At 42.1% G+C, this 13,035-nt stretch overlaps 1 protein-coding gene across 11 annotated transcripts in view; it reads left to right on the top strand.

Moving 5' to 3' along the window:
- The window catches only part of cast (calpastatin), a 228,683-nt gene that overhangs the window by 124,235 nt on the left and 91,413 nt on the right, over window positions 1-13,035 (top strand). For 10 of the 11 annotated variants that reach the window (XM_041185929.1, XM_041185937.1, XM_041185934.1 and 7 more), the window contains 8 exons: window positions 140-190; window positions 1,119-1,244; window positions 3,172-3,228; window positions 5,773-5,862; window positions 7,235-7,330; window positions 7,756-7,818; window positions 8,728-8,853; window positions 12,741-12,797. In XM_041185929.1, coding sequence (XP_041041863.1) covers window positions 140-190; window positions 1,119-1,244; window positions 3,172-3,228; window positions 5,773-5,862; window positions 7,235-7,330; window positions 7,756-7,818; window positions 8,728-8,853; window positions 12,741-12,797 — 666 coding nt within the window. The remainder of the gene's footprint in view (window positions 1-139; window positions 191-1,118; window positions 1,245-3,171; window positions 3,229-5,772; window positions 5,863-7,234; window positions 7,331-7,755; window positions 7,819-8,727; window positions 8,854-12,740; window positions 12,798-13,035) is intronic. The other variant, XM_041185940.1, reaches the window with a different exon arrangement.

Genomic DNA, 13,035 nt, shown 5'->3' with positions numbered 1-13,035 from the left:
GTGTGTAACACCTGCAGCCTTGCATTAATATTGCCAACGTATTGCATCATAATTATCCCATTGCTTTGTGTTCCTCTCCTTTCTAAATAAGCCTGATAGGCCTTAGAAGAACTTTATAACAGTTTTCTCTTTGCAACAGGATAAAAGTAAAGTGACCCCTTCATCCACGCAGCCAGAAATAAAACCAAAGGTAATAGAGCAGCAGTCACTCGATTTTATTTTTGAAAGAATATTTGGTTTTCTCTGGCAAAACTGTCAAAGAGAATAGGAATATAAGAAAAGAGAAAAAGCTACTCGACCAAGCATATGTTATTTTAGGGCTCAATCTGATCATTCTACATCAGCTTTATACCCATAAGCCACCCATGTGCTTCATGCACAATCAGGGATCAAATTGATTTTGAATTCTTGGGAACGCATTCCTTAAGTCAATGATTCTTTATTATGTTAAGTGTGTTGTTACAAGTATTAGGTAGGTAGCATGCTCTGGTTTCTTCCAAGACTGAGCACTCCTGTCTGGGATGTGGAAAAAACTAAAGTGCTAAGTACATATGGCCTACTTCTTGCTGTGCAAGGAAAGTATAAAAGTGCTTGGGACATGCGGAAAGTTAGGAATAAGAAAAGGATATTCAAACCAGAAACATCAACTCTTCTCTTACTTTCCAAAGTATTTTATCTTTGTTCCTCTAACTGCTAGATTTGAAAGGAATTGCAACTGTTGAATGGTTGTGCAGTTTTGATTAATCTTTGTTTTCAAGTCATATTTGGAATTTTCTAGGTAAATTCAATACCATGTATACAGCTATATTAAGAGGCATATCTGTTATTAATAGTAGTCACGGATTTGCAGTTAGACTTTATCTTGTCTCATAGCAATTTCCAATCCCAGTTGGCTTACATAGCCTACCAGAGTGAGAGGGTGTCCATCACTCTTGCACACCCTAGCAACTGTCATGAAGTGACTTTGACAGAGGTCACCTGGAAAATTAAAGGCAGTTACTGCTGATGATATTGTTTTCTTAGTTTGCCCAACAATATTGGGGGTTTGAGGCCTTTGTTTTGTGTTCTTGAAATGCCTTTGAAATGGTTTAACTCGATTTATTGTATTGTTATCACAGAGTATGTCAGAAGGTGATGTCCTGGAGTCTCTGTCAGCAGACTTTGGCATCAGCTCTTCAGCTCCAATTTCAAAATGTTCAGCACCAACTTCTCACTCTGCAGCTCCACCATCTGTGCAGAAGCAGGTATGACTCCAATTTTAAACTGTTTGCATGAAAGCACTTGAAACATATGGAAAGTTAGGAAGGTAGAGTAGCTCTGAAATTATTCAAGCCACATTATATATTTGGTTTTGCAATCTGATTGAATGTTGTGAATCATACCACCCCTTGCAGCTTCTGAAACATTTGCAGCTTTGTTCATTGCAAGCCCTCAGAATACTGCTCCTCTTTGCACCATTGGAATTCTTACCTAAGCTTTCTCATTAAGGAGCAAGAACCTTGCTTTGAACCTGTCACGCATATGAATCACCCCTGCTGCAACCCCTCCTAAACCCCAAAATGCTGGTGGGATCACTTGGATGTGTGGAGGTCTTGCCCCACTATACCCAGCTATGCCATTTTTCTGGCAGGTCCCTGCATCACTCAACTCCATTTCTTTAACCTTGCTTCCATTTGCTACCTCTTCCCCATCCACTACATGTAAATATCAGTGATGGGAGCAGGGGACAGGATCAGAGTTCCTAGTTGCCTTTGCTCCCACCTTTACCTCTTACAGCTAGTCTGCAGAACTGCCATTTAAAAGCTGGTAATAGGTGCAGGATAGTGGCAGTAAGGAATCCAAGTTTCTTAATAGAGAAAGCGGGCCCAGTACGGGATTTTGTCTCCTTTTGACTCCTTCTGTAAATTCCTCACCACCACTAGTGGTGCTGCAATGGCATTTCCACCAGCATTTTATTCCCTGACTGTGATGGATGCCCTTTTACTGCTAGGAATCCTGGGTTCTCTGCCTGGCAAATGTGATGATTGAGGGAATCAGATGTTTCAAAATCTTGGAGCGTCGGGCAGGAATGAGTCCATGGATTACTGCTACAAAGAGAAGAATCCTGTAGTATGTATTTTGGGGAGGCAAGCTGTGGGATCTTCATTCCCCTTATCAAGATTAAATCCTAAAATTGTAACTGCAAACCTCGTAAAAGCAATTATTCAAATCCAGGAGTTCAAAACTACTGTCATTTGATTAATAACCTAAACTTTGAATAGAAAACACACACAATATTTAGAATAACAGCAATAAGCATTACTTTTTCTTGTAATCCCAATCATGAAGTGTAAACCCAACCAGTAACTATCATTGTCCATGTTATAAACTACATTGAACTACAGTAAATCTGCAATAAAAACATTGAATTTATATAGTGCCTCTAATATAATAAAATGTCCCAAGGTGCTTCACAGGAACATTGTAAAACAACATATGGCACTATACCACGTAAGATGGTATTAGGGCAGATGACCAAAAGCTTGTTTAAAGAGGTAGGTTTAAAGGAGTGTCTTAAAGGAGGAAACAGAGGTATAGAGGCAGGGACGCGTAGGAAGGGAATTCCAAGCTAGGAGCCAAGGCGTGGCCACCATTAAAGTCGGTATTCTCAAGAGGCCCAAATTAGACTTGTGCAGATGTTTCAGAGGGATGGGGGGCTGGGGGTTAGTACTGAGATAGGGTGTAGGGTGAGGCCATGAAAAGATTTGAGAACAAGGATAAGAGTTTTAAAATCAAGACTTTGCTTGACTGGGAGCCAACGTAAATGAGCCAGAAAGGACAAGGGCAGCAGATGCATGGGAGAACCACCACCTTCAAGTTCCCCTCCAAGCCACTCACCATCCTGACTTGGAAATATATCATCATTCCTTCACTGTCACTGGGTCAAAATCCTGGAACTCCCTCCCTAACAGCACTGTGGGTTCAAGAAGGCAGCTCACCACATCCTTCTCAAGGGCAATTAGGGATGGGCAATAAATACTGGCCCAGCCAGTGAAGCCCACATCCCGTGAAAGAATAAAAAAAAGCATATGGGTGATAAGTGAACGGAATTTGATGCAAGTTTAGATAGTTTTCAAAACTTTACATAGCCCAATAAGAGAAAGTAAAATCCAAATTTTCTTTCTTGCAAAGGCTCCTCTGAAAACTTCAACAGCTGCCTCAGTCCCTGCGAGTAAAAGTGATGCAAAGGTAAGTGAGGGGAAAAAAAATGAGATGTGAAGTGTATGAATTCAGATCTAAAAATTATGAGTCTTTGAGATTTCAGTTGCTTTCTGTAAAACGATGGCCAGCATAGATCAATTCAGCATCAGTGTGTTCAATGTGCAGCTTTCTGCCATCTGACTCAAAAAGTTATGACTTTGAGCCCCACTACAGTCTTGAGCTCATCACCTGGGCTAACCTGGTGTTCTCTTTCAGATATGCCAATAAACAAAGGCCCAGTCTACCCTTTCAAATGGATGCAGCATTCCTGTGGCAATATGTAAGAAGAGCTGAGGGTTCTCCTATGTCTTGACTCATGTTCCCATTAAGCTGCACGGATATGCTGCCTTGCAACTATCAGGAAGGTGCCACATAGTGAATAACTAGACCATGAACAAGCATCATTCCCTCAAAGATGCACACGTGCATGGCTTTGCGTCAACCTTAAAGTTCAAGTAGCTGGCTGTGCCAGGAGATGGAAGTTGGAGGGAACATTGGCCTTGGCCTTATTATTTTCACATTCAACAACACCAGGAGTATGTTAAATGGTTATTCAATTGATTTGTGATCCTTGTAGAAGGGAGGGCAATGATAAGGTACATTTCCAGCAAGAGAATCTGAGTTGGACCCAAGATTAGGTTTTTAGAATATTATAAATTACAGTGGAAATGAGGGCAAGCATAGGTAAATGACAGAATAATTATGTAATAATGTCTTCATCATTGATTATATTTCCACCTTCCAAGACAGCTTAGCAATATAGGCTACTATCAAGCAGATGTGCTTTGCAGGAGTGGCTGGTCAAGACTGAAGTTGTCTCAGAAATGAGAATAGCTGACATGAAGATTTCATGTAATTTGTATCTGCAGGAATTTTAATTTTGTAGAGCAGTTTTGAACATTTTTTGTCACCATATATTAATGGCTGGGTCTCTACTTGGCCCTTCCCTTGGATTGGATGGGGTTACAAGGAGCTTTAATAAACATGCATTAAGATTTTAATACGGGGTTCCTTATGGCTATCCCAATACATGTGGTGTACGTGCTTGAGGATGAAAAGTAGGAGGGGCAGGAGACAGTTAGAGAAGGCAATGCCAAAGACAGCACCAGACAAGAGCCGGAGTCTCCCACAATTACCCTTTCATCAGAATCACTCACTTCAGATACTCTTTCAGGCAGAAAATTTATGTATGTGTCCATACATAAACCCACAAAACTACATGAACTAACTAAATACTCCCTCAAAGTGTCAACCACACTTTGCAGTCGCCAATAGTACGTGCATTTTTCTAGGGTCTGTTACGTGTCTGCATTCTGTGGCAGGCTCATGTTTCATTTCTTTTTTTAGTAGCAAGAACATTCCCAGGATAATTCTTGGGTGACAAGGGAAACCTATTCCTTCCATAGTTGCTGACACCTCTGGGTAGAATCGGTATAGCTGCAGAAGAATTATACAATGCCACTCATTCAACTACCCAAGTATGCCTAGAACAAAGCACTCACATGCTTGACAGTTGATTCAGTGTGTGAATAGGCCTGGAAGAGGCCATCAGTACATCCCCAGCATGGTCTTTAGAATTGTGGTTGTGTACAGTGCCGTCCATGTTTTCGCCCTTTAGAAAAGTCAGTGGAAATCCCATAAACGAAAGGCAAACAATCCCTGGAACTCAGAGATTGCAGGTGGTATATTTTTGAAGAGGATACACTAGGGCAACTGGAAATACCAGCAAAGGAGTTGATTTAGGATATCTTCACAGATTCATTAGATACCTTTCAGATATCATCAACGGACATTTCTTAACTCCATTACCCCAATGTTGGAAATAATTTTGGAAACTTGATGTAGTCAAATCAGAGAAAGAGAAAATGAAATCTGAATTTTCTTTCTTGCAAAGGCACCTCTGAAAGCACCAACAGCTGCCCCAATTTCTGTAGGTAAAAGTGATGCTAAAGTAAATGGGGGGGAGTGAGGTTGGGGGGGTGGGAAGAGTAAAATGTGATATGTATGGCAGTTGCCAATGACAGCAAAGGAATTCCACAAACAAATTAATTAAGAACACCTTTATAGATCATTTATTGAATATTTTTCGGAGATAATCTCGGATCAGTTCTTAATACCATTATCCCAAACTATGCTTTTCATTTTTAGTAATTTAGCAATAGTTTCTCATACTTTAGCCAAATCCAGACTGCAACAATTATCACATCACACACTTCCGGAAGCAGACCTGACACCACAATGCTTCCAGCCTTTTATTCCAAATATCATCAGAATCCTATTCTTTATCTGCACCGTGCTTCCCCACATGTGTGCCAAATACATCGATTCACAAAAAGCAGCTTTTAAATTCACCAATTGTAGAAACTAAAGCCATAATTATTCAAATTCAGACTCTCAGGGTCAAAGTTCCCCTTCAGATGGAGTATGTTGGGAAATTGTCAGTTAACTGTGAGCAACAGTTGTTTTCAGTAACATTTTTCACTGCTGTCAGAATATATTTCCACAAATTGAAAAAATGTTTTATTTTTAAAGGATGAAGATCCATTTGACCTACTTGCAGGAACACTTCCATCAGAAGCCCCGGACAATTCAGCTCCAAAATACACTGGTCCTGAAGTAAAAGTACAAATGAAATTTATCTCGTGATACTTTCAGTTTTTAAATAATTATTATATAATTTGTTGATCTATTTCTTGGTAGAGCTAATATACATCTGGACATATGAAAGTAATCTGTTGGTAACACTGTCCTTTCCCGAGCCCAACAATAACAGTAATTGTAACAGTAATGGCACCACTTGCTACTCTCAGCTCCTCCAGTTGTGAGCCTTTAACATTTTTTTTAAAATAAGCACATCTATTACTTTTCCTTGCACAAGATATGGTGAAATGTCTCCTAGATCAACAATTCCATGCATTTATAGCTTCTTTAATATTGAAAAATATCTGAAGATACTTCAAGATATTTTTGCCTGACGTTGCTTGGTTTTCTCATTGAACCCACGTAGAGCTTTAACGCCTGAACTTAAAGACAATAATTGCCAACAACAGAGAAAGTGATGTAGAACACCTGCCTCAACCAAAAACAAAAATAGCTGGAAAAACTCAGCAGGTCTGACAGCATCTGTGAAGTGGAAGACAGAGTTAATGTTTCGAGTCCATATGACTCTTCTTCAGAACTAAAGAGAAATAAAAATGTGGTGAAATTTAAGCTGTTTAAGGGGGGTGGGACAGGTGGAGCTGGATTGAGGGCCACTGATAGGTGACGGCAAAGGAGAGATTGCCAAAGATGTCATAGACAAAAGGACAAAGGGGTGGTGATATTAGCTAAGGAATGTGCTAATGGTGACATTAAGGGTAGAAAGCAGGATGAGCAAGTGACAGATGGCCCTAGTGGGGATGGGGTGGCGGGGGAAGGGATTGAAATAGGCCACAAGGTGGAGATAAAACAATGGATGGAAATAAATTTAAAAATAATAATAGAAATAGGTGGCAAAAGAAAAATATATTAAAAAAAATATAATAATTATTAGAAAAGGGACCGGAAAGGGGGTGGGGTGGGTGAATGGAGGAGAGAATTCATGATCTGAAATTGTTGAACTCAGTGTTAAGTCCGGAAGGCTGTAAAGTGCCTAATCAGCACTCTACAGAATACCTGCCAGATTCATGGATGTGTAAATGAACCAATTTTCATGGCAGATTATTTTGACTGTGTTCTTTTCATAATCACTCGACCTGTACACCCACAATGCCTCTGACTGAGGCATGAGACTGCTTTATGCGAGCTTGGCTTAAATAGCATGGGACTGCACATGAAGCACCCTCCAGGTCCTTTTTGTTGCTATTGAGGTCAACTGCTATGGCCTTTTATAGTCAGCTTTTTCAGAGCCTTGATTCACTTAACTCCAATTATTATTTTATTGAAATTATGTTACTGGATATTGAATCTCAGTATGTGAATTTTGGTCCTGAATAATTTTATTTCTCATTTTCAGGAATCAGATGTTACTAAGAAGAAAGCTGAACGAGTGGGAGAAACTGAAGGATCTATACCACCCGATTACAGATTTAAAGAGCAACAGGATCCTAAGGTTTGGTTGAAGAATCAATTTGAGTCAAGGCATTAATTGTTTCAATAAGTTTGTTTTTCAAAACATATCCATGACTGAATATTGAGGAGAATTTCTACAACGGTCTAATGTTAAAAAAAAACACTCGTAATTTGTTGCAATAGTAGAAATTATGTTGATATTAAATCTTGCAAAGAACCGGACAGAATTAGAAAATAGAAATTGCCCAATAGTTGAACAGTGATGATTGCATATTTTGTTTGTTAATCTTGTTGTGTCATAACTAAATACCCTTGCAGTTCAACTTATTGTTCAATTGCCTTTCACATTGGCATCATGTGTTGGTATGGTATAGAATGCTGTAGTATTTAACCATATTTATGTTTTTGCTTTAACACCTGCTTTCAACTCCATATAACTCAAATAAAATTTGTTTCTTGTATCAGGGTAAAGGTAAAGTGGTCTCTTCCTCCACTGGTCCAGGAGCAAAACCAAAGGTCACAGAGAAGGTAAAGCTTCTCCTTTTTATTGTAAGAGTATTTTGGTCCCTTCAGTGAAACTCTGCAGGATGCCATTTGATATGTCAGTGACTCTCATAACATTTTATTAATGGCACTGGTTACAGCTGAATAAGCTCAGTGACACTGCTGGGATCAGCAATGATGCTCCTATTATTGCCCAAGATTGGAGGACCCCACACTCACAGAAACAAAAACTGTGAGTGTGTGTGACCTCCTTCTTAGTGTTGGGCAGGGGAATAAGAGAAATACAAATATACTTGGAACATAAGGAATGTTAGAAATGAGAAAATGAAATGTGTTTATTGAAACCTCATTCCCATCAATTCTCCTAACCCCAGCGGGAGAGTTTTCTCCCTGTCGTGGGGGTTGGACGGGAGCAGACAGTGATCGGCTGTGCGCCGCATTTTACGTGGGCAGACCAATTAAGGCCCACCCAGTGTGACGTGCACCCAGAAGCACTGTGCACTCCCTGTGCAGGTGAGGGGAGTAGGCTGAGTTAGGGCCTGCGCTCTTTTGCGTATGCACGTGAAAGAGCACAGAAATCTCCCCAAGGCACGTAGCTACCTCAGGGAAATTAGTTTCAATTTTAAAAATTTTATTAAGGAAAAAAAACATTTTTAAGACGTGTACCCTCATGTAACGTGCGCGCCTGCTGAACTGAGGATCAGAATGATGCGTGGTGAGGTTGGGAATGCACGTCCGATGTCACCGCGCGTCATTTTATGCGTCGCTGAGCAGGGCCCGCCCCCGCTCACCAACCTGAAGATTCTGCCCATTGACATGTGAGAACCTAAAGTGAGGGAAGGAGAAAATGGGGAATTAATGGCAATTGCTGCTAATGAAGATTCTTACGTGCATTGAGATGGATTAACTACATTTATTGCATTATTCACTCAGAGTATGACAGAAGGTGATGTCCTGGAGTCTCTGTCAGCAGACTTTACCCACAGCTCTCCAGCTCCAATTTCAAAATGTTCAGCTCCAACTTCTCACTCTGCAGCTCCGCCATCTATGCAGAAGCAGGTATGGCTTCAATCTTAAACTGTTAGAAACTGCAGTGGGGGAGGCTGCTCCTCCATTATCCAGCTGGATGAGATAGCACTCATGTGATTCCATTTTTAATTATCCAGTCACAGCCAGAGAATCATTTGCAAATGGTTTCTCCACCATTATACCTGGAGCCCCCCAAAGACCTAATCTAGGCCCCCTCATATTTCTCATTTACATGCTGCCCCTCATTGAAAAACACAACATCAGGTTCCACGTGTACGCTGACAGTGCCCAGGTCTCCCTCACCGTTACTGCTTTCAACACTTCTACTGTCTCTGATTTGTCACACTGTTTGTTTGACATCCAGTACTGGATAGGCAGACATTTCCTCCATCTAAGTGTTGGGAAGACAAAAGCCAGTGCCTGCAGTCCACACCACAAACTCCTCCTCCCTGTCAACTACCTGAGTCTGAACCAATATGTTCACAGTCTTCATGTTGTAATTGATCCCAAGATGACTTCCAACCACATCAGCTCCATCATCAAAAGTGTCCACTTCCACTTCACAACATCAACTGACTCTGCCCTTGCCTCAACTCATCTACTGAAACCCTTATCCATGACTTTGTTATCTCTACAATTGACTATTTCAGTGTCTTCCTGGCTGACCTTTTGCCTTCCACTCGCCATAAATTTCAAATTATCCAAACCTCTCCTGACCGTATCCTAATTTGTGCCCAGTCCATTTTGCCCGTTATCGCTGTGCTCACTGACATTGATTAGCTCAAGTCTGTCAATACCTCAGTTTTAAATCTCAAGTGCCTCCATGGCTGCTGGCCCCTCCTTATTTCTGAAACCCCCTCCGCCTATACAATCCCCTGAAATCTGTGCTGCACCAAATCTTCTAGACAATTACTTTGCAAATCTTACCTGAGGGGCATGGGGGTGAGTTCTCCAGCGCATCTTTGGGGTATGCCCCCCACCCCAAAATGATACCCTGGAGCTCGGAAGTTACGGCCCATTGTTTAAACCAGCATCTGTCATGTCAACTCCCCTCTGGATCTTGTATGCTTCAACAAGATCACCTCCTGTTCTTCTGAACTCCACTCAGTATAGGCCCAACCTGCTCAACCTTTTGTCATAAGACAACCCCTTCAACCCAGGAATCAGCCAAGTGAACTTTCTCTGACCTGATCCAATGCAAGTATGTCCCTCCTTAAATAAGGAGATCAAAACTGTACACAGGGCTGTAGGTGTGGTCTCACTAATGCCCTGTACAAGCTGTAGCAAGGCGTCCCTACTTTTATAGTCTGCCCCGTTTGTAATAAAGGCCAACATTCCATTTGCTTTCCTAATTATTTGCTTTACCTGCATGCTAACTTTGTGATTAATGTACAAGGGCAGTCAGATCCCTTTATTCTTTAGCATTCTACTGCCTCTCTCTATTTAAATAGTAGAATGTGGCTAGGCCAGCATTTGTTGCCCTTCCCAGTTGCCCTTGACAAAGTGGTAATGAGATACCTTCTAAAACTGCTGCAGTCCATGAGGTGTAGGTGCACCCACATTGCTGTTCAGAAGGGAGTTCCAGGATTTTGACCCAGCGACAGTGAAGGAATGACAATATAGTTCCAAGTCAGGATGGTGCGTGACTTGGAGGGGAATTTGCAGAGACAGTGATACCCATGAACTGCTGCACTTGTCTTCCAGGTGGTAGAGGTCATAGGCTTGGAAGCTGCTGTTGAGGGAGCCTTAGAAAGTTGCTGCGGTGCATCCTGTCAATGGTACACATTGTTGTCAGTCTGCAGTGGTGGTGGAAGGAGTGAGTGTTTAAGGTAGTGGCTGGGGTGGTAATCAGACGGCTGCTTTGTCTTGGCTGGTGTCAAACTTTTTGAGTGTTGTTGGGACCAAGGTTGATTTTCTCTCATCTCATGTCATCCTCCTCTCCTTTAACTCTATAATCATCAGCCCTGTCAAAAAACATTGACAATATCAGCTAACATTTAGATCAGGAGGAAAAGTTGGGTGATTAGCAGTTTAGTGGGAATAATGTCGAGGGAGCAGGAAGTGGTTGCCATGGACAAGATGAGTTCAAAGAGGACATGAGGTCAAATAAAAGAGAAACAAGAGAAAGATGGGAGTTCAGGGCTAGGGCAAGGAGGAGTTTTCGAGGAAGATTGGTCCGGTGGGTTAGTGGAAGGGTGGTGCGGGTGGTGGAGGGCAGAGGCAGCAGATTGGATTGTTTCAATCTTAGTGACAAAGTAGTCCATGAGCTTTTTTCACTTGTTGTTAGAGGTGAGGGCAGAGGAGAAGGGGAGAGGGATTTAAGAAGACATTTTGCAGTGGAGAAAGGAACCAGGAACCTTTGCATTCCAAGATGATCCTGGAATAGTGGGCAGTTTCAGCAGACAACAGCAGGACTGATGGTGTTTTATGTGGTTTTCCCAGATCTGGTGGAAGATGGCTAAATCAGTTGTGTGCCATATCCCTTTGGATCTGCACCCCTTGAGCTTAAGGGAGTGAAGACGAGGGCCATAGTGGGTACAGCCAGGGGAAAGCGAGTAACTAGGGTATCAAATGTGGAGGTGATGGTTCGGTGAGCAAATCAGTAGCTGATGAAATGTGACGAACTGAGGACAAAAGGCCACACAGTTGGGGATTTTAAAAGTGCAATTGTAAGTGAAATTGGGGATAGTTTTTTTTCCAGGTAAAGTACCGAAGGATGTACAGTTGGGGTGTGGAAGGGGGATTTGGGTGGTGAGTGATATAAGGAAATGATTGGAGGTGGCCTTATCTGTAATTCCGAATGATCGGACTAACATGACCACATGAGGTGATAAGGTCAAGGGGGTGGCCATGAATTTGGGTTGGGGAGAGATTTAGGGAGGATAAGAGGGCAGTGAAATCAGAGGAGAAAGAACATGAAAAAGTTGGGATAGGGATTGAAATCGCAGGGAATAAGGACTCGGGCAGGAATTTCCCATCGGCGAGCAGGGGGTAGGGCCCGCTTGCTGATGCGTAAAATGACACGCAGTGACATCGGGCGGAACTCCTGATGTCACCACGCCCCATTTAAGTTTTCAGGTAGACGGGGGCTCAGCAAAATCAGCTGTGTGCCTGCCGACCTGTCAATGGCCAATTGAGGCCATTGTCAGAGTCATTGAAGCAATTAATGAACCTGAGGTTGGCAGGCAGGCCAGGAGCCCAGGCGGGAATTAGAGAAAGCGTGGAACCTCATCTACGGGCGGGATGAGGTTTCATGTTGGTTTTTAAAAATTTAATTCAAGTTTTTAAAAAAAGTTATGGACATGTCCCAACTCATGTGACAGTGTCACATGAAGGGACATGTCAGGGAATTTTTTTTCTTCTATTTTTAATATTTTTTACAGTAGAGGTGGCATTTAGCCTTAAGGAGATGAGTGCATTCTTTTGTGCGCATGCGCGAAAGAACGCACTCTCAGGTTTAGGGATTCTCCCCCCCCCTCCTGCACAGGGAGTGCATAGCGCTTCCATGCAGAAGTCATGCTGGGTGGGCCTTAATTGGCCTGCCCACCCACGTAAAATGGCGGCGCACCCCCGATCTGGGGGGGCGACGATTGGAGGCCTGCCTCTGCGCACCCGGATTTCAACTTCCCCCCCACCCCCCCAACCCCCGCCAACAGGGAGAAAATCCTGCCCCTTGTTTGTTGCAAACGCTGACAGAGAAAAGCGGTGAAGATATCTCAGTGAGAACATTTTTATCAGACAAGGTTGACATCTTATCCTGTTGAACAAGAGGATTAAGGATCAAGTTTCACATTTCATTTAAAGTTACAATTGAATTAAATGTTACTTTTAAAATCTGAAAAGAAGTATTGGAAATTGTTTTTGGAACTTTCCCAAAAAGAGTTAAAATTGAATGTTTTTTTTCTATCTTGCAAAAGGCACCTCTGAAAGCTTCAACAGTTGCCCCAGTTTCTGCGGGCAAAACTGACACAAAGGTAAGTGACAAGGGAGAGTAAAATGTGAAATATATTAATTCTGCTCACAGCAGAAACAGAGCTGTCAAATTATATGTCTTTGAGACTTCAATTGCCTTCTGCAAAATGATGAAATATCCAGGCTTGGGCTGATAGGTGTCAAGTAACATTTGCACCACACAAGTACCAGGCAATGACCATCTCCAACAAAAGAGAATCTAATCATCGTCCCTTGACATTCAATGGCATTACCACCACT

Source organism: Carcharodon carcharias, chromosome 4, assembly GCF_017639515.1.
Source record: "Carcharodon carcharias isolate sCarCar2 chromosome 4, sCarCar2.pri, whole genome shotgun sequence".
In the NCBI taxonomy this organism is placed as follows: domain Eukaryota; kingdom Metazoa; phylum Chordata; class Chondrichthyes; order Lamniformes; family Lamnidae; genus Carcharodon; species Carcharodon carcharias.
Note: the sequence above shows the minus strand (reverse complement) of the source record. Positions and strands in the feature narration are given on the sequence as shown.